The sequence below is a fragment of the Prionailurus bengalensis genome, chromosome B3 (genome assembly GCF_016509475.1).
Source record: "Prionailurus bengalensis isolate Pbe53 chromosome B3, Fcat_Pben_1.1_paternal_pri, whole genome shotgun sequence".
Lineage (NCBI taxonomy): Eukaryota > Metazoa > Chordata > Mammalia > Carnivora > Felidae > Prionailurus > Prionailurus bengalensis.
Genome location: NC_057355.1, coordinates 54,011,898 through 54,036,748, shown reverse-complemented (window position 1 = coordinate 54,036,748; position 24,851 = coordinate 54,011,898). Strand labels below are relative to the sequence as shown.

Genomic DNA, 24,851 nt, shown 5'->3' with positions numbered 1-24,851 from the left:
CTCTAGCACAACAGGAGATTAGAAGTCAAAAAACATATTAAATTAGCTTTCAGGAGTTTATTTCCAACACTGTCTCAAGGCTCTTTGGGGCCAATCTGGTCTGGAAGCAAAGTCTACAGTGGTTTGCATCCCGGGGTGTACATAGTGGTCCTTCTCCACTCCAATATTGCATATGTCAAAGGCACCCTGCTTAACAAAGCCATAAATGCATTAAAGTGATAAAAAAAAAAAAAAAGAGAGAGAGAAAAAGTAGCTTCATGCTATTGAAAATATGTCCGAGCATTTGTTAAATCTATAGGTGTAGATCATTTAAAATATATGTTAAATTTAGTGGAAAACTGAAAAGGTTTTTTCTCTTCTATTTGGAGTTCTCAAACCTTTCTAAGTTTCCAAACAGCAACTATCAGGCCGATAGTTCACAGATCCTTTTATTACCTTAATAACTATAATAACTCCAGTGAGAGAACTAACAAATTCCCAAGAAATTACCTCCAGGATTTATAAGACACAGTGTGAAGAATATATAATATTTTCATTCTGGTGGAATATAGCTATAAGATACAGAACAAAATTTTTAATGTGGGGTTAAAATATCAGTCTACACTGAACATATGTGGAAAAGATATTTAATTGTAAAATAGAAAAGTAGGCCAGAGTACAGTTTTAAGGGTAATTGCTTCTTTATACAGATAGGTAATCTAGGAGGGTATTAGGGTTAAACATTTTCATAAAGCAATAAAACATTAAAAAATAAAGCAAGAAAAAAAGAGCTTGAAGTTATGTTTTACAAAAAAAGAACGAACAGTATGTCAGAGTTTAATGTCCATACACTGTGGAATTCAACAATATTGTGATGAGAGCAAGTCACAGCACAGACATACGGCTTTCACAGGGAAAAGTAAAAGTTATGTTAGACATATCTATAGCATCACTAGTACAAAAAGTTCTTGTTCTACATACAAAAGCAATTTTTTTTCCATAAGAATAATTTCCTGGGGAGAAATGAGTCCATGAAATATTTCAGAAACCCATATGCTTTGAGTATCCCAAAAACATTATCTTAAAATCCAGTGCCTTAAAGTGCTTTCATGTGGAAATCATGATGGAAGGCACAGAATACAGTTTCACGTCCCCACTATGAAATTTTCAAAAAAGCATAGATTTTGCAGTTTGCAAATTCAAGTTTTCTTGTAAGCTGCTCCTTCTAAGAACATTGTCATTCCAATAAAACCAGCTGCTAGCTTACTCACTCTCAATGACCTACTAAATAAAAGGATTTTTTTTCTCCTAGTAACTTTCATCATCTTTATGGGAAAAATACTTATGCAAGTGATGCATTTTGAAATTATAAAACATGCAGAATATGTACAAACAGAAAGTTTAAAAAATATTTGCTTCATATACATGTAAATCTACTTGGGTATAGCTGAAATTGAACAAATATAAAAATTTGCTTTCTAAAAAATGTTTTCAGAGAATCTGAGACAACTTAAAGCTGTACAAAGATTTCCTGGGAGAAATCTTCTCTTCATATAGAAGTTTATACCTACAGGAGTAATTCCAGCATCAGTCCACCACATAATTATTACATAACATTTGGTCTAATCAACAATGATCACCCTTAAAACTGTTCTGTTTCTGAGAAATTAAGGTTCATACTAAAATCAAAAAGAATTCACAAAAACAGTGGCTTATTGTGTTTTTGGATCTCTTCAACAATCTTTATAACTCATTTGGAACTGTAAAAAAACAAAAACTATTTACAGAATTCAGTTTTAAATACATTTCACAACTTCTAAAGTTTTATGTTACAAGAATTCAAAGCTCATGGCTTAAGTCCAGTCATCAATCCGTAGTCTCTTCTGTTCTCCTCGCTTCCTGCGACTGCACCTTTTGTGTACAGTTCAAGACTGGGTTCGTTCTTAACCAAAAGTAAATCCAAACTACATGTTCATTTCAATTAAACAGCTTCTTTATTAGTCTGAAGGCGAGTCATAGCTTCTAATTTTTGTCTGTAGGCCTCTGCTTCCTGTTCTTTCTTTAGAAGCTGCTGTCGATATTTTTGTGCTTCCCGATTTGCTTCATCCAGCTGTTTCTGAAGAGCTTCTCTCTCCTAATTAAAAAAAAAGGTGTTTGTTTTTTCAATTTTTGCACAAATACATTAGGAACATATACAAGCATGCATCCTTCAAATAGAAAAATCTGTAGTAGCTACATGTAGTCACCACCTACATTGACATTTCCTAGGCATCTTGCCTTTTCAGTCAATTCATTAGTAATTAAAGCCCCTAATTCTGTGCTCCACGCTGATACGGATTAGTTTCTGACCTCAAGAAATTACTCCAATTAAAAATAAGATTAACATAATGAACCCAGACCGTGTACCTGTACTTTTATATATACTATAAAAACTAATGAAGACTTTAAGACAGAAATATACCTCTTCACACCTCTGTGATGTTTTATGTAAAGGTACAATAAACTATAACAGTTAATATTTACTGAGCACCTATTATGTGACCAAACAAGGCGATTTCCAATAACAAGCCTCTAGGATAAAGATTATGCCCATTTTACAGATGAGCAAAATGGTATTCAGAGAGGACATAGCTTTTCCCTCGTAACACAGTTGAGTTTACAAGATTCTAATGTTACTGCTTTTGAAACTATCTTCCTCTATGGTAATAAGTAAGACTCCTCATCTCTAAAATGAAGGGGTGCTGGTCTAGATTAGTTTTTCCTAAATTATACCATTTTTACAAACCAATAAAATACTAACTTCTCTATGGTGATTCATTAAATTGTCCAAATATAAAATATATGCATTCAATTCTAAATGCTAAACACAAATCTAGCCCAATGAAAATGATACTCTTTCTCCTCCTCACTCTGCCCCTATTCAGTTGCCTAAGGGAAAGCATTTCAAAGACTCCTTTCTCATGCCTCTAGTATGCGCATGGACAAAAGCTCAACCTGCACAGGCCCATACACAACCTCATCACAGAGGCTAGGACCTCTCAGTGGGATGAAGGCCGAGGGTAGGACTATTATTAATCTAAGAAACGCCAGGTTCATACTGGACAAGACACTTGACCAGAGGGAACCGGAGGTGAGGGTCAGCAACCTACTGGGGGAGAGGGCAGTATGAGGGTCTCTTCCACTGCCTCTTTGACTCCTGTCCATTGTGAACACCAAAAGATTCCCTCCCCTTCACTAGTCATACATGGTCTCCAAGGAGGAGCATATTTAATACTCCTTCCTTTGATCCCATTCCCTTCCTCATACTGGGAATGAAGTCCAACGTGTATTTTTTCCCCTGGGTCCACCAAATGTAGTAATGATAGATTATGCAAGTAGGCTTCCATTTACACAAAACGTACAAGAAACACATGCACCCTTCCATCTCCATTTAACAAATGCCCATGCCCTTCCCTGCTACCTTTTTCTTACCCTTTTCTTACCCTTCCTCCAGGCAAAATGGCAGAGTAGGAACAAGTCAGAAAGGACACCCAAGAGTCAAGCCTCGGGCAAGAAATCAACACCACTACCTTGGCAGTGAACTATGAAGAACTTTGAGCACGCCAATGAAAAAGGTGGGAGAGGGGTGCTGCTTCTCCAGGAACTAGACCCCCACCACTGGCAGGAGCACTCATGGCCGTGCAGAAGTGAGCACTCATGGCCGTGCAGAAGTGTTTTAAAATTTCACATGTGTTAGGGTACCTGGGTGGCTTAGTCGGTTAAGTGTCTGACTTCAGCTCAGGTCATGATCTCCCAGCTTGTGAGTTTGAACCCCACATCGGGCTCTGTGCTGACAGCTCAGAGCCTGAAGCCTACTTTGGATTCTATGTCTCTGTCTCTCTCTCTCTGCCCCTCCCCTGCTCATGCTCTGTCTCTCTCAAAAATAAATAAACATCAAAATTTAAAAAAAAAAATTTTGACATGTGTTAAGAAATAAAATCCTTTGGTAACCAAAGTTTTGAATTTGGTAGGAAATATTGGGACAGATTCTCTAACTCTAAGGTATCTTCTAATACTAGCTATTCATTAACATTTAGAAACAGCAAGGGATTCACAATTACTTCAGAAGATGAAAGCAAATTAAGTGAGGTAGTCTAACAGTAAATACAGTTTGTTTTTATTCAATTAGTAAAATGTATCTTAATATAAATGAAAAGATAGCTCCCTTCTACTAGGCCAAATAAAAGATTCATTTACACTGCATTTCTTAACTATATCTGTAAAGTCTGAAAGGTAAAAGATCATTGCACTACACTTAATCCTCAAGACTGAAAGCAGTTAACATTATTAAAGTTTTTTTAAGTGTTTCCATTTTTAGTTCTCAGGAGTGTAGGTATTTAGGAAAACTTTTTGCCATCTCACTTTTCAAAGCAAATAAAAATCTCTAAAAAGTGGAAAATATCACTTCTTACTTTACTCAAAGAGATCCTTTGTTTCCAAATTTATTTGTTAAATGTTTACTGAACATATATTATATGCAAGACACTTCCTTAATGTAAACAGTAATTTGGTTGTTTCACACATGAACAATGCATCACACTGACATTTGAGATTTATATTTAAATAGAAATGCCAAGGGGCACCTGGGTGGCTCAGTCAGTTGAGCATCTGACTTCAGCTCAGGTCATAATTTCGCGGTTTGAGTTTGAGCCCTGCATCAGGCTCTGTGCTGACAGCTCAGAGCCCGGAGTCTGCTTCAGATTGTGTCTCCCTCTCTCTCTGCCCCTCCCTTGCTCACACTCCATCTCTCTCTCTCTCTCTCTCTCTCTCTCTCTCTCTCTCTCTCACACACACACACACACACACACACACACACACACAATCTCAAAAATAAAAAACTCTTTAAAAATAAATAGAAATGCCAGGTGCCTGGGTGGCTCAGTCGGTTGAGTGTCCTGCTTCAGCTCAGGTCATGATTTCACGGTCTGTGAGTTCAAGCCTCACGTCGGGCTCTGTGCTGACAGCTCAGAGCCTGGAGCCTGCTTTGAATTCTGTGTCTCCCTCTCTCTCTGCCCCTCCCCCGCTCATGCTCTGTCTCTCTCTGTCAAAAATAAACATTACAAAAAAAAAATTTAAATAAATAGAAATGCCAAGGCTATGGCTTTGACCTTTTGCAATAAAAGCACGATAAAAAGGACTTTGACATGTGTAAATAAATATACCTTAGTCTATTAATATGTAATACTCAAGTATTTTTCCTTTAACAGTATAATATGGAAGAATTCCAAAAAAGTAAATTCAGATAATAGTCACAGTTTGGTTGCAATAGAGAAGATATTTCTCTTACACTACAACTCCAAACCCAGGCAATGGACTAATAGGGCAAAGACTTGAGTTTGCTTTTTTATTTTCAAACAAAATTCTTGAATTCTGCTTCAGCTGGTAGCAATGATCTCATAACCATTTTATTATTTTTAATTTTCTAATATTCAAATTTATTTTACCTTAGCTATTATAGAGCAAAAAAATCATTCTACTCATTTATCTTCTACTTCTATATATATTTTAGAAGATAATTTTAATAGCAGCTAACATTTACTGAGCATTTATCACATGCCCATCATCGTCCTAGTCTTTTACATGTATTCTCATTTATACTTTGTAACCATCTGATAATGTAGGTGCTGTTATTTTCCGCCTTGTTACTGATGGGGAAATCAAGCCTTATAAGGTTAAACAACTTGATCAAGATAACACAATCAGAAAATGATAAAATATACCCATATTCTTAACCATTAAATATTTGCTTAAAAAGAAAGAAACTGGGCAGGGTGTGTGAGCTGCCTGTTTCCTTGTGTATAAACATCAATTTTCCAAGTGCCATGAGCCACATATGAGCCTGTTTTTATAAACAAAGTTTTACTGAAATTTCTATTCATTTCCAAAGTGTCCATGGCTGCTTTCCCACTACGATGGCAAAGATAAGTGGTGAAGCACAGACTATAAAGCCCATAAAGCCAAAAATATTCACTATCAGGCCCTTCACAGAAAAAAAAAACTTTGCCTACCCCAGCCCTAGAGAAAAAACTTACCAAAAAGAGAGACTGCAGGAAATCTTAAACTGTGGTGGATCAAAAGAATATCAATAAAAGGAAAAGAGATTGAAAAAACTGCATCAAATAAAACACTGTGTAAAGTTTACAGAAATCAAATTTTAAAAGAACACTAAGGATCCCAGTCTATCACTGGTTACAAGACACAAATATTTCATTAAAAAAAAAAATTTTTTGCTAATAAACATATTAATCTCTAACCTCCATAGCAATGAAAAGGTAAAGGTATTTCCTGAATTCACACAACTAAATAATAGAAGAATCTGTTATTCCTAATGCACTAATTATATTTCCTCCCTCCCACATTACAAAAGAATAGTTTTAATTTCAATTCAGAATAGCCTAATGTTTATTTATGGAAGAAATTCACAAATATCACACCTCTCCCCAAAAATACCTTTAATGCAGTAGTATGGAGGGGGTGATATGATATACATTATTGCAATTTGGTGTCTTATTCAGACCTCCCTTTCAAAAAACAAACCTATTTCATTTCCTTTATTGCTATAATGCAAATATAAAAGCTTCACCATTTACAATACATTTTCTACTATTTAAGCTAATTTTGTAGAGATTATTAATAAACCTCTCCAACGTTAGTTGGGAAATTGTAAATTCTTAGCACTTGACTTATAAACAGTCACTCTGGTAGTTGTGGACACAAACATACAGAGAAACCCCAAATATGTTAGATTCTGTATAATGAGTTAATTTTTTTTAATGTTTATTTATTTTGAGAGAAAGAGAGTATGCACGCAAGAACAGGAGAGGGCAGAGAGAGAATCCAAAGCAGGCTCCATGCTGACAGCAAGGAGCCCGAAACCGGGCTCAAACTCACAAACCATGAAATCATGACCTGAGCCCAAGTCAGATGCTTAACCAGCTGAGCCACCCAGGTGCCCATAATTTTTAATTGCTGTAGAGCAGAGTTCCTCAATCTCAGCATGGATAATTTTGAACCAGATGATTCTTTACTATGGAGGCTGTCCTGTGCATTGTAGGATGTTTAGCAACATGTCCTGCCTCTACCCCCTATATGTCAGTGGCCGACCTAGTTGTGACAACCCTAAATATCTCCAGACATTGCCAAGTGTCCTCTGGGGTCAAAAACATCCCAGATGAGAACCACTGCTTGTGAGAAACTTTTCCGGTTAAAGGCTAAGCTGTCACTTAGAGTATAAAAGTCTGCCCCCAAGACAACTCCATTGGTCATTTAAGAAAATAAGTTCAAAAGAACAACTCCAGGTATTATAAGGAAATGAGTGCCTGGTTTGATGAAAACAATGGAGGCCACTCTTCATTCTATATCCTCAGCCCACCTCTACCACCTATACTGACCGCATACTTCAAGGTCTCTCTGTAATAGCTCTAGAGAGATCATGCAATGTTGGCATTAACATTTCTGGTGATGGAGAATGAGGTTTCCATTACCAGACAGCTCTAATTACTAAAAACAAAACACAACAAACAACAACAACAAAAACCCACTTCTTTATACCAAACTAAAACTCCATCTCCCTGAAGTTCTATCTCCTTGGTTCCAGTTCATTTCTATACCTCAATTCATACTTTTCCTGTTATTTGAAATTATTCTCCCTGGTCTCTGAAAGACCATAAGAGGGGAATCAGGCTGAACCTTCAAGGAAACAGCAACTCTCATTGGTTATTAGGTGAATAAAGGCACAGGCTGCACATTCACTGTTTTAAACACATAATTTGTTGAATTCAGTAAGTTTATGTTCAATAAAATTCAAAGAATTTAAAAAATGTTTTATTAGTTAAAGCAAAGTACATGACAAAACTTTTTAACCTTATGTGCCAGAAATGATAGTCAACATCCAAAAAAACATATTTAAAAGATTACAAAATAAGTATACTAATACTGTTCAATGGAATAAACTGTAAGAATGTCCATGTACTGAATATCATTTTAAATTTTGAAGAAACAAAGCAATTTACCCTCAATAATTAAAGCCATACTGTTACAAAACATTCTGGTTAAAGTATGAATCAGATTCTTTTTAACTCAGTAATATGTCCTTTGTGACTGTGGTTAAAGATGTATCAGCATTACACTTAGATGCACTGGAGCAAAGAAATATTCTAGTTGTCCTCAGTCAGAATCACGTTGCCTTTTAGTGACTTTTTAAAAAATCCTCTTTTCAGGGCACCTGGCTGGCTCAGTTGGTACAGTATGTGACCTCTGATCTCAGGGTTGTGAGTTCAAGCCCCACATTGAATATGGAGACTACTTTGAAAAAACAGTAATAAAATAAAATCCTGGGGGACGCCTGGGTGGCTTAGTCAGTTGAGCGTCCAACTCTTGATTTCAACTCAGGTCATGATCTCACAGTTTGTGAAATTGAGCCCAGCATCAGACTCTCCTCTGACAGCTCAGAGCCTTCTTGGGATTCTCTCTCTCCCTCTCTTTCTGCCTCTTCCCAAGTCATTCTCTCTCTCTCAGTCTCTCAAAATAAAAAAGACATTTTTGGGGCACATGGGTGGCTCAGTCAGTTGAGTGTCCAACTTTGGCTCAGGTCATGATCTCACAGCCCGTGAGTTCAAGCCCCACGTTGGGCTCTGTGCTGACAGCTCAGAGCCTGGAGCCTGCTTCAGATTCTGTTTCTCTCTCTCTCTCTCTCTCTCTCTCTCTCTCTCTCTCTCCCTGTCTCTGCCTCTCCCCTGCTCACACTCTGTCTCCCTTTCTCTCTCAAAAAATAAATATTAAAAATTTTTTTAAATAATAAACATTTTTAAAACAGTAATATTAAAAATAAATAAAATCCTGAGTGCCCCCTTCAAAATAAAGTAATCCTCTTTTCTATGGATAAGAACCTTCAGAATTCCTATTCACCAACAATATTTAAGATATTCGGCAACACTTACTACTTACATATACCAGATATTACAAATATGAGTATAATGAGTATGCTGACTTCTTCATCTCTGATAAAATGTCCAAAATACAGATACCATTACCCAAAACTCTCATATGAGCGAAAATAAGACTGAAACTCAGAAAAGTAAGATAATGTGCCTCCAAGCTAATAGGGGCAAGAGGTGTAATTCAAATCTAACGCATTTAATTTCAAGTCCAATGTTCTTTACACTGCAGTTGATCTTTCAAAGTTATTCCAGAATAACTTTACTTACACTTTATATGAGTTAATATCAAATTCAAGGGACACAGTTTTATTTACAGTCATGCAAGAAAAAAAACCTGGGAGGCATCTATGGTTTTTGGTTGTACTGCCAAACTAGAAGGAAAAAGACTGAATCCTTTCAAAAGCTAGCTTAAATTTAAATTCCTTTTTAAAGAACTTAACAGTGAAATAAGCAGTTACTTATGGTTTTTTAAAAATAACCTAGTCAACAAACATCAACCTTCTTAAAAAGGATCTTCCAGCCCAAATAGGTCTTTGAATTTCACTTTTGAAAGAAAAGAATGTTTTTCATCAATACACAGTGACATTTCCTTTAGTGACTTGTGAGAATGATGTATGTAAATATAATAGAAAATAAAGGATGAAGTGCAAGAACCAAAGACATTCCAATGTTATCACGATGACAGACTTTGTTATAAACAAATTCTTCACTCATTCATTCATTCATTCAATATTTATTTATTGAGGGCTTGCTATATGTATTAGCAAATAACTAGACAAAATAATACTATGTACTTTCATTCTGTATCAAGACAACACTGTCAGTAATAAATATAAAACACCAAAAGGAAATTAAAAATAAAGAAAAGCAAATTGAGTTTATTTTGGATGACTGCAGCAAAACACACCGGGTAAAAGACTCCTTACTTCTATTTCTGCAGATTCCACCCGGTTTTCAATTATTTCGATACATTGTCTCTTAGCTGGTGGTTCTTCGCTTATAACAGTTTCTTCAGCAATGTCGGTTGCTGGTACTGTTAACACTGAAATGAAAAAAAATGTATACATTAATTCATTTTTAGATAGGTTTAGTAGAAATAAAACTATCTGTGACATTGTTGACATAACTCCTCTAAAATAAATATGTTCCAAAATACTATTTTCAAAGCACTGATTTGCTTTCTATGAGGATGTCCATATCTGTCTTTGTGGTGCATTTTTAATAAACTTGTTGTTTAACACACCTACTTATTTTTTTTTTAATTTTACAGATAACATATTCATTGTATGGCTGAAAATCAAAAAAAATGTTTAATAAGCATAACAGATAATCACTTTTATTGATTTATTATTGTTGTGTTAATTTATACAAAAACATGAATATACATTCTCATTTTTCTTTCTTATACAAAAGGTACCGTACATTCAAATGCACATATAATAGATACATTGCTCTGCCTTTGCTTTTTTCATGCCATGTATCTAGGGTATCTTTCGTCAGTATACACAGAGCTTTCTTTTATTTAGCTGCATAATATTCCAATGTGTGGACACATCATTATGAACATTGTCTGTTTATAGACTTTGCCTGTTTTTCTTTTGGGTTGTTGGACTTTGTCCCTAATTTTTAGTATTTTTTTATACATATGTAAATACACAGAGAGAGAGAGAGAGAAGCTGTCCTTGCTTTGCATAGCAAGCAGTGTGGGACCATAGAAATGACTGTGAGCTGAAACCACGCAATTTTAATAATCAATGGGGGAAATCACAATTGTTTTAGAGCCTTTGAAGTTTTTTGTCAAAATATTAAAAATTCTGTCATTTACAAATGCAAACAGAAATGAAAAAAAGTAAAATATTTATTTAGTACACTGTAATTTAAAACATTAGAGATATTGAGATTTAAGTGTTTTATTTCTTTTAACTCATATCACATTACACTTATAAATTAACTCAAGAAGAATTGAGAGCCTTGTATCTGCTTCATTGGACTGTCTGCATAGTCTGTATATATTCATATGTCAGTTACACATTTTTCAATTATGGGGGCTTTAAAAATTTATTTTAATATTTAGTAAGTTCTTCTCATTGCTCTTCTTTCCCAAAGTTTTCTTACTCTTCTTCCCTCCTCCTCCCATTAATATAAACTTCAGAATCTATCTGGCCAGTTCCAGGAAAAAAACCTGATAGTCTCTGTTATGGGATGAATTGTGTCCTCCTCAAAATTCAAATGCTTAAGTCCTAAACCCCAGTACCTCACCATGTGACTATATTTGCAGACTGGGCCTTCAAAGAGGTAAATCAGGTAAAATGAGGTCATGTGGGTAGGCCTTAATCCAATAGGACTGGTGTCCTTTTAAGAAGCAGAGATTAAGGTACAGACAACACACAGAAGGAGGGCTGACCACATGAGGACACAGTGAGGAGGCGGCCATCTGCAAGCCAAGGAGAAAGGCCTCAGAAGAAACCAAATTTGCCAAACCTTGATCTTGGACTTCAAACCTCCAGCGTTGTGAGAAGAAACTTCTGCTGAGTCGCTCAGTCTGTGGTAATTTGGTATGGCAGCCGTAGCAAACTAAAATAGTCCTTTTTTTTTTTTTTTTTCATATCACCCTACATTTATAAATTAACTCAGGAAGAATGGAGAGCTTTATGACAGTGAATCTTCCTATCCCAAAACATGACATTTCTTCCATTTGTTCATGGGATGAGATTAGTCTCTATAATGTCAGGTTTTAGAAACATTATATCTGCTCGATATAAGCAAATACTGTGAAAGTTTTCTTATTTCTATATAACTAGAATTAGTTCTGTGAAGCTTTGTGAAAGTATCTTGGATGAGCCATCAGCAGATTTCTGCAGAATTGGAAAGATCTCTGCAGGCTTCACAAGTCAATGGTTTCCTCTTCTTCTGCTACAGTGACAAACTTTTTTCCTGAGACGTGGTGGCTCTACAGTGCTATACCTCCTCTGTCACTCTAAACCAAACCTGGTTTAGGAGAACTTCTAGCTCCAGCCTTTCCCTTCCCTAATTCCTTCACTGACCATGAATGAGCACAGTCTGTGCAATCCTAATCATTGTCTAAAAGGTTATGCGTGTGCACACATGTTTTTGTATGTATTGGGGAGGGGATGCTGGGTACATGGCAATGCTTGCTCAGATAGGAATTTTCTGAACCTTCTCTTTCTGCTTCCTTCAGCATTCATGTACTCCTCTGCCTCAGCCCTGCTTATGGCACCTCCTACACAGACTGAGCCCTGTCTTGCTGGGAGTGTGTATTTATGCTAATGCCTGAGCTCAATCCCTTTTCTTTTCTTGATGCACCTCTGTGAGTTTCCATGGCTCTAATGGTCTTAGATGTTTTTGGCAGCATTTAAAATATGGAATTTTGTGGTTTTCTCAGCCTTTCAGCGTCCCTGAAAATGTGGTCGGGGCTTTTGTTGAATCTTACTACTCTCAGAGGTTTCCAAGGGGAAAAAATGGGAAATTACAAACAAAGATGCTAAAAGTGGCCACCACATTCCTACTACAAGTCCTAAGTCCAACTTCTTTGTAAGGAGCCTTTTCTTACATGGTATGATATGTGAATTGCAATAAATGGCATAAGAAATTATTGTCCAAAGCATATTCTGAACTATTTATTTAAGCTCTTTTTCCAACGGGAATACTTTGGAGCCAGTTCCTCTTTCCACCTCGTATACTCAGAGAAAGCAAGCTAATTTCAATAGTAGCCTAAAAAGCAGATAAAATTAGCCAATCAAGCCTACTGCAAAAGGTTGCAAAAATATATTTTAAGGCAAAAAAAAAATTGCTTTGAAAAACATATCACAATTTCCCGAGCCTTGAGAATAAACTCAAACTTTAGGCAAATGCCTACTACCAACCTTGCTGTCCATCTGGCATGGTCACAATGATGGGCTGACCTATCCCACTGGTCGGGATGGAGTGCAAGTTTCCAAGCTGGATGCCATCTGTAACTATTGTGATGACTTGCTGGCCCCCCGAGCTAACTACTTGCTGAATTGCACCATCCACAGATTCTGCGGTAACTACCTCCTCCGTAGCCACTACTGGAACAAAATATATATGTAAAGATCAGTGAGCATATACAAAAGTACAGATAGAAGTTTATTTTTCTTTGCTACTTTGGCTTTCCCTGTTCTCTTACACAGAAACACTGTTACATGGTTTTTCTTAAAGGCAGTCTCCAGTGGTGCTGTGCATACCTATATTAACAACAGACTACAGGCCCCACAATTTATAACTAAATGAGTTCTGACTATGCATATGTATATTTAAATAAGCAATATCTCTTCATTTAGTTATATGAGGCACAAAATTTATAAAATCCTCTGAGGTCACAGATATAACAAAGGTTACGCTTGCTTAATAAAATTCTACAATCCAAAAGAGAATTTTGTATGTGGTTGTATTCTATTTACGTTTACGTATGAGATGATATGTATTTCCATATTCAAAGAAACATGGAAATTTGTATTTTTCAAGTAAACAGAATAGGCATTATTCTCTTTCTGGATTGTGTGAGCAAGGGTTGCCTTGGTAGCAATGGCCTACAGATCTAGTACTGCATGACAGTAAATAATACAATATGTTAACATTTATATAAATAAAATCCAACACTATGTTCTTAATAGAGGCTCAGAGGGGCGCCTGGGTGGCGCAGTAGGTTAAGCGTCCGACTTCAGCCAGGTCACGATCTCGCGGTCCGCGAGTTCGAGCCCCGCGTCGGGCTCTGGGCTGACGGCTCAGAGCCTGGAGCCTGTTTCCGATTCTGTGTCTCCCTCTCTCTCTGCCCCTCCCCCGTTCGTGCTCTGTCTCTCTCTGTCCCAAAAATAAATAAACGTTGAAAAAAAAAAAAATAGAGGCTCTGAAAGGATTCTGACATCTGAAAGCAGCACCCCTGGCCTTGCTTGGGTAAAGAAATCACAAATTAATGCTGCCCAAATCCTTTCCCACAGGTAATCCTATGCCCAACTACTGATCCCAAACAACATACACAGGAACATTCATAGCAGCTTTACTCACAACAGTCAAAAACTTGAAACCAACCAGATATCCATCAAAAGCAGAATGGATAAAAAGACTGTGGTAGATTCATGCACTGGAATACTACACAGCCATTAAAATGACTAAATGCAAAACATGGATAAATGTGACAAAAACCATGCTCAGTGATATAAATCAGATACAAAATATATACTGTGGAATTTAAGAAACAACAAATGAACATAGGGGAAGGAAAAAACAAAAAAAAAAAGAGAGGGAGGCAAACCATAAGAGACTCCTAACTTGAGGGATCAAACTGAGGGTTGCCGGAGAGAGGTGGGTGGGGGATGGGCTAGATGGGGGGATGGGTAATAAGAAGGGCACTTATGATGAGCATTGGGTGTTGTATGTAAGTGATGAATCACTAAATTCCACTCCTGAAACCAGCATTACACTATCTGGTAACTAGAATTTAAATTAAAACTTGAAACGTGAAAAAAATAAAAATTAAAGTTAAATGAGAAAAGAGCAGAGCCCAAATTAGGACAACCGCCTGGTACACAATGTTAAAAAGAGAATTTTCCAGGAAAGGAATATTTGATGAAGGGTTATATATATTTAACATAAGGAAGGATACTCCATAAAGCTACAGACTTTATCTTATGTTTTTCATACATGCAAGGCTCTGTGACTTTAATCTTATGGGATCCAAGGGGATTGTTTTTTTTCCTTTATGCTTGGAATGCTCCTTTTTGGTTATTGTTTTTTAATGAAGCAGATGTACAACGTGTGATTGAGGCAGAAATAGAGCCCATGATTTGAGATTTTTCTCAGTCATTTTGACATCAGCAAATGTTAAAGTATAGCTTCCTTGACAGTCTAGGAAGAGGCACTACATACATTAAAAGTTGCAAATTTCCTTTACCACTGGAGCATGTTAGACATGTTGAGTCCCACACTGACCTTACAAGTCCCTACCTGTGGCCACAATAATTGGTACAATCCACCATGAACCTGGAGTAGAACCCAGGGTTCTGGCTTTGAAGTCTGAGCGGCCAAGCCCACACTCCTCCCCTGCTTTGGATTTTGTGCTGTGTGATCTTCCGGATTACTGCACTGGACCAGTGTGTAGGGTGCACCAGCCAGGCCAGCAGGCCACATGCCCAGGTCTGTGGGGTGTGCAGCACCATCCTACTGCCACAACGAGGGAAAGGTGGTGTGAGAGAGGGAAAACTGCCTGCCGTGCTCACTTTTTCAGGTCTCGATTTCCTTACGGAGCCACTGCGGGCATGTAATAAAACTTTGGGTTTTTTTCTCCTTTTAATCGTGCTCATATAAATTTAATTCTTACTCCAAATGGAAGACCCTAAGGTGTAGAAAAGAATTTTCCCCTCCCTTCTCCTACATGGTATTTTAAGTTCATCAAAATATACAATACTACTTTAAGACTGATGATCCCCAGAGGGGAAATAGATTGGGGCACAGCAAAATGGGTAAAGGGGGTCAGTTTTATAGTGATGGGTGGTAACTAGCCTTTTGGCAGTGATCACTCTGTGGTGTTTACAGATGTTGAACTATAATGTTGTACACTTGCAACATTTATAAAGTTATATCCCAGTATTACCTCAATAATAAAAAAATAGGTAATACTGTTTTAAAACTCAATAACACAGTTTGGATCAGTCTTTTTTTTTTTTACTTTTTTTTTTAAATGTTGATTTATTTTTGAGAGAGAGAGAGAAACAGGAGCACGAGTGGGGGAGGGGCAGAGAGAGGGAGACACAGAATCAGAAGCAGGCTCCAGGCTCTGACCTGTCAGCACAGCGTCTGACACAGGGCTTGAACCCACAAACTGTGAGATCATGACCTGAGCTGAAGTCGGACGCTTAACTGACTGAGCCACCCAGGCGCCCCCGGATCAGTCTTTATAGATTCTAAGAGTTGCTCAAAAAGCTCTGACAAACCTAAGGCTAAGGCTATACTATGCAAAAAGAGTAATGATTCACATTATGTGGCTATCAAGCAACTGAAATGTGGCGGTCTGAAGTGAGATGCTACTGTTAGTATGAAATTCACACTGAATCTCAAAGACAGTATGAAAAAAAGAAAGTAATACATCTTACTAATAATTTTTATTGACTTCTTATAGAAATATTTTGGATATTTTGGGTTAAATAAAATATATTATTTAAAAAACAAAAAATATATACTGTGTACTTCCCATTTTTGAACTAAACAGTGATTACACAGGAGTAATCACTTTGAGATAATTCAATAAACTGTAAACTTATGATATATGCACTTTTCTGTATGCATATTACATTTCAATAAAGAAGCATCAAAAGGAAAAATGACACTAATGGATTACAACACAATGAAACTTTAAAAATCCGTTTCTCCTTCATGAAAAAGGAGGAAAGGGAGAAAGAAGAAATATCTTGATAGAAGAATGACATCTAATTGACAAAATAAGAAAAATTATCATTGTAACCTCCAGTGTAATAATTGACTCAAGCAAGGATCACTAACGGATGTTAAAACCACTGAAATGTTCTGAGAAACAAGATATTCATATGTTCTCAAAGTATCACACCGAAGATTAGTAAGAGGAAAATGTGCCTATAAGGACCTGGCAGTAACCACTCTTACCAAGTGGTCATTATCAGGATGGCCTGACATGTACCTCCTGACATGATGCAATGGGAGATTACAAAATATCACTTGTGTTCTTCCTGGAAATGTCTGACCTGCATCTACTTATTAAAAAACAAATGAATCCGGAATGTGAATGATCTTCCAGACAATGGGCATAGACTCTACAAGGATTTCAATGTCAAAAAGAAAATGGAGGGGCACCTGGCTGGCTCAGGTAGTTGTTCAGGTCATGAACTTGTGGTTAGTAATTTCGAGCCCCAAATCGAGCTCTGTGCTGACAGCTCAGAGCCTGGAACCTACTTCAGATTCTGTGTCTCCTTATCTCTCTGCCCCTCTCCCACTAGCGTTCTGTCTCTGTCTCTCTCTCTCAAAAACAAACATTAAAAAAAAAAAAGAAAGAAAACGGAGGCAGCAGGACTGTCCTAGGTTTGGGGAGACTAAAGAGACACAACAACCAAATACAATATGTGAACTTTGGATCCTGGAGGAAAATAAACAAACACTTACAAAGGACATTTTGGCGACAATTGAGAAAACTTGAATGTGGACCGCATGTCAGATAATGTTACTAAATTAATGTTGATGTTTTTAGGAAATATAACGGAGCTATGAATATGTAGCAGGCTATCCTTGTTCTTGGGAGATATATGATGAAGTATTTAAAGGTGAAGTGTCATGGTATCTGCAGCCTACTTTCAGATAATGTGGTAAAATAAAAGTGTGTGTGTGTGTGTGTGTGTGTGTGTGTGTGTGTGTGTGTACACATGCAGGTGTGGCAAGATTTTAACAGTTGGTGAGTATAGGTGAAAGATACAAAGTTTATCCCCCAATTTTTCTATGGGTTTGAAAACTGTCAACCTAAAAACTGTTCTAACATAACTAATTCTGAAAAGAGAAATCACATAAAAACTATTCCTTAATGATACAGGGTTTTTTCATGTATTATTTGAGGCAACACTTTATAAAAAGAGTAATTAAATAAAACCATTCTCTCCCGAAGTCGTGTTACCTACCATTCAGATGCAGAGTTGCTCTAAAACATGCTAAGTTGCTACCAACTCCCAGTAGAACATCATGGGTTATCAATGAGCTCCTTTTTTAGAAAAGGCAAGGTAAGTTATTGGGACCCCAGTTTTCAAAGATGTACTCATGGCAGGGTGACAGACTTGGCTGCCACCCTGTTACTCTGTTACTTGGTAATCAAGGGTCACGATACAAACTGCAGAAGATAATACTGAAAACACAAAAAACCTTTATGTTTTGAGTTCTCTCATTTTTGTTTCTCTTAAACTATAATTAGGCTTTATCACCAAGCACTTAAGAAAATTTCAGGAAGAGAATTATAAAATGAAATGTAGGCCATAGTAATATATTCAAAAGAACAACTACTAAGGTTTTCAAACACATTAACTATTGCTTTGATTTTTTAAAAAAATATATCCATATGAAAAAGAAATGTTCACTCTGGTTGAATGCTAACTACAAGTAGTAAATGCTTTAAAGCATAATCATCTCTAAGAAATTTCTGAGATCACACACAATCAAGGCACAATTCAAGAACTTTCATCTTTGCACTATTCGCAATGACTGTCATTAAAATAATAGAGTTCCTCCCTTTCATCTGAAAAGTTTTCTTTTTTAAGTTGTACTATAGTAAGGAATTTAAGAAAAAATTATAAGAAAACCAATTACGTAAGAAGACAAAGTGTCCCTCAGAAACCCTATGAACAACACAATAGTGAAATGTTGAAACATGTAAGAATAAAAGAGAAACCCTAAAACTTTAAGAGTGTTAATTAAAATACATACAGGGGCACCTGGGTGGCTCAGTTGGTTGAGCATCTGACCTTGGCTCAAGTCATGATCTCACGGTTTGTGACTTTAAGCCCCACATCTGGCTCTCTGCTGTCAGTGTAGAACCCACTTCAGATCCTCTGTCTCCCCACCCCCCACCTCTGCCCCTCCTCCACTTACACTCTCCCAAAAATAAATAAATCTAAAAAAAATAAATACATACATACACACACCTCTAAATGTCAAAACACCTCTAAAGGATAAAAAAATTAGTGTAATATTTACTGGTCTGAATCAAAAGTCAGATTGTTATATACAAAGAGAGCCTAGATAACCTGCAGCATCTTTGAAAATATCTGAGATCTCTTGTTCAACAAAACTTCTTAATTATAACACCATAAAAGCCTAATAAGACAGAGAAAAACCCATTTGTAAGATGTTCTAGGGATTGAAAATTCTACATATAAATATTTCAACACTAGAAACTATGCTCACTAAAAACATTTCAAAGGTATTGTGCTTACAATTGAACCTGAAATTAAAAACAAAAAAGCAAAACCAAAACAATCTTATAAAGTCCAGTAACTTATCCCTTAAAGCCAATTAATTCACTTTTACAGATCTAGTTTAGGAACAGCAAAAAAACAATGTGCAAAGGGGACCTGATTCAAATTTCACTCTTAGGAGAAAGGAAGAAAAGAGCTATCAGGTGCATTATACCTCTAGAAAAACATCTTAATAAAAATGAACAGAAGTTGCTCTAAAGAAAAAAAGAAGGGTGGTCATAGATGTCTATTTAATCAAGAGATTATGTAGTTGGGCTGCAAAAAAGAATAAGGCTAAGCAAAGCAAAATCAATATAGGACCTCAGGCTACAGCCAGAAATTAGTGTTTCATGAAAGAGTTTATTTAAAAATTTTTTTTTTTCAACGTTTATTTTTTTGGGGACAGAGAGAGACGGAGCATGAACGGGGGAGGGGCAGAGAGAGAGGGAGACACAGAATCGGAAACAGGCTCCAGGCTCCGAGCCATCAGCCCAGAGCCTGACGCGGGGCTCGAACTCACGGACCGCGAGATCGTGACCTGGCTGAAGTCGGACACTCAACCGACTGCGCCACCCAGGCGCCCCGAAAGAGTTTATTTTAAAAGGACCAGACAAACTACACAGCTGTAACGCCTACATCCAACCAATCAAGACTTCCAATTCTACATCCCAAATAATTCTCAAATCTATTTGCTTCTTATCTCTTTGCCAAATCCTAACCCATGCTACCATTATCTCTTCCCCAGCTGACTGCATTAGACTCCTAACTGAACTTCCTTTCAGAGTCTGCCAAAGTAATAATCACTTTAAAGGTCCTTTATTTATTTTTTTTTAAGTTTATTGATCCATTCTTAGAGAAAAAGAGAGAGAGAAAGAGAGCATGCAGCATGGAGAGGGGGAAGGGGCAGAGAGAGAAGGAGAAAAAGAATCCCAAGCAGGCTCCATGTTGTCACCACAGAGCCTGACGCAGGGCTCGAACCCACAAACAGTGAGACCATGACCTAGGCCGAAATCAAGAGTCAGATGCTTAACTAACTGAGCCATCTATGTGTCCCAAAAGTCCTTTATAATCTTACTTTCAACCACCAGGAGTTACTCTCCCATTTGCGGGGCTTAGCCACACTGGCCTCTGAAGTCCCCTTTCAAGCTCTTTCCTGCCTCAAAAGCTTTACATGTGTCCTCTTCCTCAAATACTCTTCCCCCAATGTTTGCTTACTAATTCCTACTTAATCTTTAGTTTAAATATCTCCTTCTAGGAAGATTCTCTGACCCACCAGACTAGGTTAAAATCCTGCATTCTTTGTATGTACCACTAATGACAGTTATTTTATCTGTTTAATATCTTGTTCTACCAAAAGACTACATGTTCCATAAAGGTTGGGATTGTATCTGATCATTTACCATTTTCTCTCTAGCACCAAGCAGAGTAATGCGGTCAAAAGAGATGTTCAACAAAAACCTGTTCAATGCATGAATAAATATTTTCTCATTAAAAATGAATGGCTGTTTATAAACAACAAGTGGAAATTTGAGCACAAGAACAGTTTTCAGTGTCCATCACAAAACATGATCTATCCCTCCATGAATTTTTATTGTTTGTACATTTTTGTTTTGTTTTAAAGCAGAGAGAAAGAGGGAGTGAGGATGTGAGTTGCCTGAAGTTTTGATTTTTTTAATAGAAAATACCTATAAGAGTGGCCTGTAAGCTTTGGTAGAAAGACAGGATAATATAGCTGCCTCTGCTTATTAATAAATACAGCATACTACATGGCGGTGGTTTTCTTCATGGGGCAAAAGGCAGCTGCAACCTCCAAAAGAAAACCTTTTCACTTTTTTATATCTTCAATTTGGAATAATTTCCAAAATGGAATGAACTGGAATGGAGTTCTTATCTACCTAAATCCCTAAATCTCCATCCATTAAAGAAGGACAGAGGAGCAAAACACTCCTCTGCTTCAACAGACACACCTCAGGAGTAAAAGCAAGAATGGTGATGCTTTTGTTTGATATAAGAGAAAATGATAATCACAGAAATAGTTATTCCTATCACAAGCCAAATTATAAACATTCTAGAAGAGACAAGTCCACTGATCACCAAAAAAATGCAGTATATTATAGTTGTCACAGACATACATACAACTTGGGAATCAATCAGACCCTGAGCACAGAACTTTTTTACCACTTAATGACCACGCTATTTAGGGCAAAATTATTTAATCTCATGAATCTCAGTTTCATCATATATAAAATGCAAGCACTACTTTATTTCCCAGATCCTAACTAGGATGTCCTTGAAAAAAAGTACACATAAACATTTCCTAAAATCGAGATGAGTCTGACAATTGATGTTAAAAGAAATTTAACAGTCAAGAAATAATTAGCCTGAGCATGTAGAAATTAAGTGGTGAGAAGATATTTCTTTATCTGATTTCACACCTCAGCTGAGTTATTTACACTGGTGGCAATGTACTCACCTGAACTTTAACTTAATTCAAGCTCTTAAAATATCTTCAGAAAGATTCCACTATGATGTAGCATTAAAATGAAAAACTACTGCGCTCAGAAGATTGTATGCCACATGCAATAAAAGTCAACTGAAATTCCTAATCTCTCAGACTAGACCATATATAACATTTTCAAAAGTAGAAGTTAGAGAAGTTGGTATGACTAATTCATGGAGCCAAATATCTAAGTGTCGAAATTTCAGATGACCTTCAAGAATATCTGCTTAATTTTCAGAGATACATACTTTCAGACAAAAAATTTAAATTTTAACCAAATAGAAACCACCAATGAAATTAATCTTCTTTGCTATGCTTATGCAATGACAAAGATGCTAAGGAGATCCAGGTATAGGCTATAAAAGCAGCATATCAACAGGGATTCTGAAAAATCTTAAGACTCCCAAATAAAAAGATGTAGATTCAAACATTGATTATGAAGCTGAAACTGGAGAATAGATAAATGTTTATAAGCACTAGTTAGTAAAAAAAGAGAGAGAAGAGAGAGGTAGGTACATTTTTCCCCTTGAAAAAAAATACACCTTTCAATCAGAACACCATAATGAGTCAAATCCAGTAATGAAGACCTTCAAGCTTTTGGGTGAGGATTCAATGAGATCATAAGTAAAACATTTACCATGGTGCACAGCATACACAGTAAGCATTCAATGACCTGTTGTTATTTTTATTATTGATCACAATTTGAAAACACACTAATTTAAATATTTGAATGACAACAAATTATACCCCCCTACCCTGGCCCCCTGCCTTCACATGGCCAGAATCTGAAATCTGCTCACTTTAGCCCTTTATATTATATTCCTAGCCTTGTAAATATTTGAGTCTCCAACCTTTTAATGTACGCATTTGACTTGTTTTTCTAACCTGGAGTTTCTGAAGAATTGGACAATGGAGCAGATGCTTCAGCTAAGGCAGCTAACGTAGCTAATACTGATGTGGAGGAGTTTCCAAACTGAACAGCTGATACACCTGTTTCATCTACGAGAAAAGAGAAAATAGATTTAAAATTTTTTTAATTTTAAAGGAGCTTAATTCTACTGCATTTTTCTGATATTCTATTTTGCTTTATTCAATTCTTAAAAGAAGCTTGGATAATAGTTTTGTGAAAAACAAGCTTTGATAGCATTAGTTTTTGAAAGATAATATTGTAGCTCATTTTGCAATATCATCTTTCTTGATATTGTCTCATAAAAATCTTTTTTTGCCAATACGAAAGAAAACCAAGTGACTGATATAATCTTACCCTCATTCTCCAACAGTCCTTTCATAAAAGGAGGAACACCTACTAAAGCATAAAATCCCAACAGCTATCCTATATGCATCTCAATACCTGTTGCCTTGGATGAATTTTCTGAAGATACCAGACCTGTTAGGTTCACCACCCCTCCAGGTCCGATGATAAACTGTGGTGTGGCAGCATGTATCGTCACAGTGTCAGGACTCTCAGGGTTTGTGTTGATTTGGTTCTGCATAGCAATCTAGGGGCCAAATCAACACAGTGTTTTCAGAATTACAACCGGAACATAGGGCACAGATTCTCAATTCAGTAGAAACACAAAGGAAGTTCTAAAATTTAAGAAGAATCCTATAATACAAATGAAAATCTTTGTATACAGTCTACTGAGAGCATAGTGGTAAATCAGAGACAGGAATTTACATCCTAATTCCCTATTAGGTAAAGCAGTAAAATCCCATGAGAAAAGAATATCTGAAAGGCTTTTATAGAACACAGTTGGATATTTTGCTGCCCTGTGGCTACAGAAATTATATTACTTAAATTATTTCCTCTACTATATTCAGCAATATATAACACTATACATATAAAGCATGTCCTTTGCAGGGCACTTGTTATGAAGAGCACTGGGTGTTTCACGTAAGTGAATGAATCATTGAATTCTACTCCTGAAACCAATATTGCACTGGATGTTAACTAAATATAATTTAAATAAAAATTTGAAGGGAAAAAATAAATAAATAAAGCATGTCCTCCCCAATTAATTCTTTTCTATCTTCAACCCTGGCCCCCAAATTGCACTCCTAGGAGTAAAAGAATTCCAAGAGGCACCACAAAATTCATCTTCCTGAACATATAACATCTTTTCAGTAGAGTCAGAAGTGTCTTAAAGAAAAGTTCTACTGGGAAGGAGAACAAGAAGATAGGCAAGAGGTTCTGAGTAAAGATAATTTACATCAATGTTGTGTAGCTAAAGAAAAGAGAGGCAATACTGGTTATTTAAAAAACCTGTCTCAGGGCGCCTAGGTGGCTCAGTCGGGTAAGCACCCAACTTTAGCTCTGGTTGTGCTCTCAAAAGTTCATGAGTTCGGGGCGCCTGGGTGGCGCAGTCGGTTAAGCGTCCAACTTCAGCCAGGTCACGATCTCGCGGTCTGGGAGTTCGAACCCCGCGTCAGGCTCTGGGCTGATGGCTCAGAGCCTGGAGCCTACTTCAGATTCTGTGTCTCCCTCTCTCTCTGCCCCTCCCCCGTTCATGCTCTGTCTCTCTCTGTCCCCAAAATAAATAAACGTTGAAAAAAAAATTAAAAAAAAAAAAAGTTCATGAGTTCGAGCCACACATCGGGTTCTGTGCTGACAGCTCAGAGCCTGGAGCCTGCTTCAGATTCTGTGTCTCCTTCTCTCTGCTCCTCCCCCATTTGTGCTTGGTCTCTCTCTCTCTCTCTCTCTCTCTTAATCTCTCTCTCAAAAATAAACATGAAAAAAAAAAAAAAACCTTGCCCAAAAGCCATAAGTAACTAGGCTCATAAACAGATTTTTTTTTTGAGGATGATGAAAAATAAAAGAAACCAACCAAAATTATAAAGACTGCATCAATTACTCAGAGGGCAATGTTATAGTTGCTAAAGAAAATTTTTAGTGGAAGTTTAACATATTTTGAAAAACCACACTGTATCCAAATATGCAACAAAAATAATTAATAGAATAAAATGTCTAGAAGGGGAATTCAGGAACTTAAAAACACAGAAACACCTTATTTAATCTTCTAATGTTACATGTAAAGACTATGGTCTCAGAAAAATGAATAGCAATGAACAAAGAGTAAGTGAAAGAGGAAAGGACTGTCCAAAATAACGAAATCCAAAATGAAAAGCTAGAAGCTAAATAGCTCAAATCATCCTAAGACAGAGATCCTTTTATTTTCTCAAATTAAAGCCAAAGGTTACCTGTAATATCTCTGCCAAATCTTCATTCCCGTTGTCTATTGAAATATCAAATGCAGTTTTACAAAATTTACTTTGCGTGTGTACATCAGCACCATATTTGATTAAAAGTTCCACCACCTCTTGATGATTGTGTTCTGTGGCCCAGTGCAGAGCTGTCATCTTCAACATGTCCTTTGCATTAACATCGGCACCATG

At 36.7% G+C, this 24,851-nt stretch overlaps 1 protein-coding gene across 7 annotated transcripts in view; it reads right to left on the bottom strand.

Annotated features, from left to right (window-relative positions):
* Nucleotides 1-610: 610 nt before the first annotated feature.
* The window catches only part of GABPB1 (GA binding protein transcription factor subunit beta 1), a 70,932-nt gene continuing 46,691 nt past the window's right edge, over nucleotides 611-24,851 (bottom strand). Inside the window, exons 4-9 of one of the 7 annotated variants that reach the window (XM_043555439.1) lie at nucleotides 24,657-24,851; nucleotides 22,810-22,957; nucleotides 22,344-22,457; nucleotides 12,842-13,027; nucleotides 9,884-9,999; nucleotides 611-2,113 (exon numbers count right to left, since the gene is read on the bottom strand). In XM_043555439.1, the coding sequence (XP_043411374.1) occupies nucleotides 1,961-2,113; nucleotides 9,884-9,999; nucleotides 12,842-13,027; nucleotides 22,344-22,457; nucleotides 22,810-22,957; nucleotides 24,657-24,851 (912 nt within the window). In that variant the 3' untranslated portion in view covers nucleotides 611-1,960. Of the gene's footprint in view, nucleotides 2,114-9,864; nucleotides 10,000-12,841; nucleotides 13,028-22,343; nucleotides 22,458-22,809; nucleotides 22,958-24,656 lie in introns of all 7 variants that reach the window. The other 6 variants (XM_043555445.1, XM_043555440.1, XM_043555443.1 and 3 more) reach the window with 6 other exon arrangements.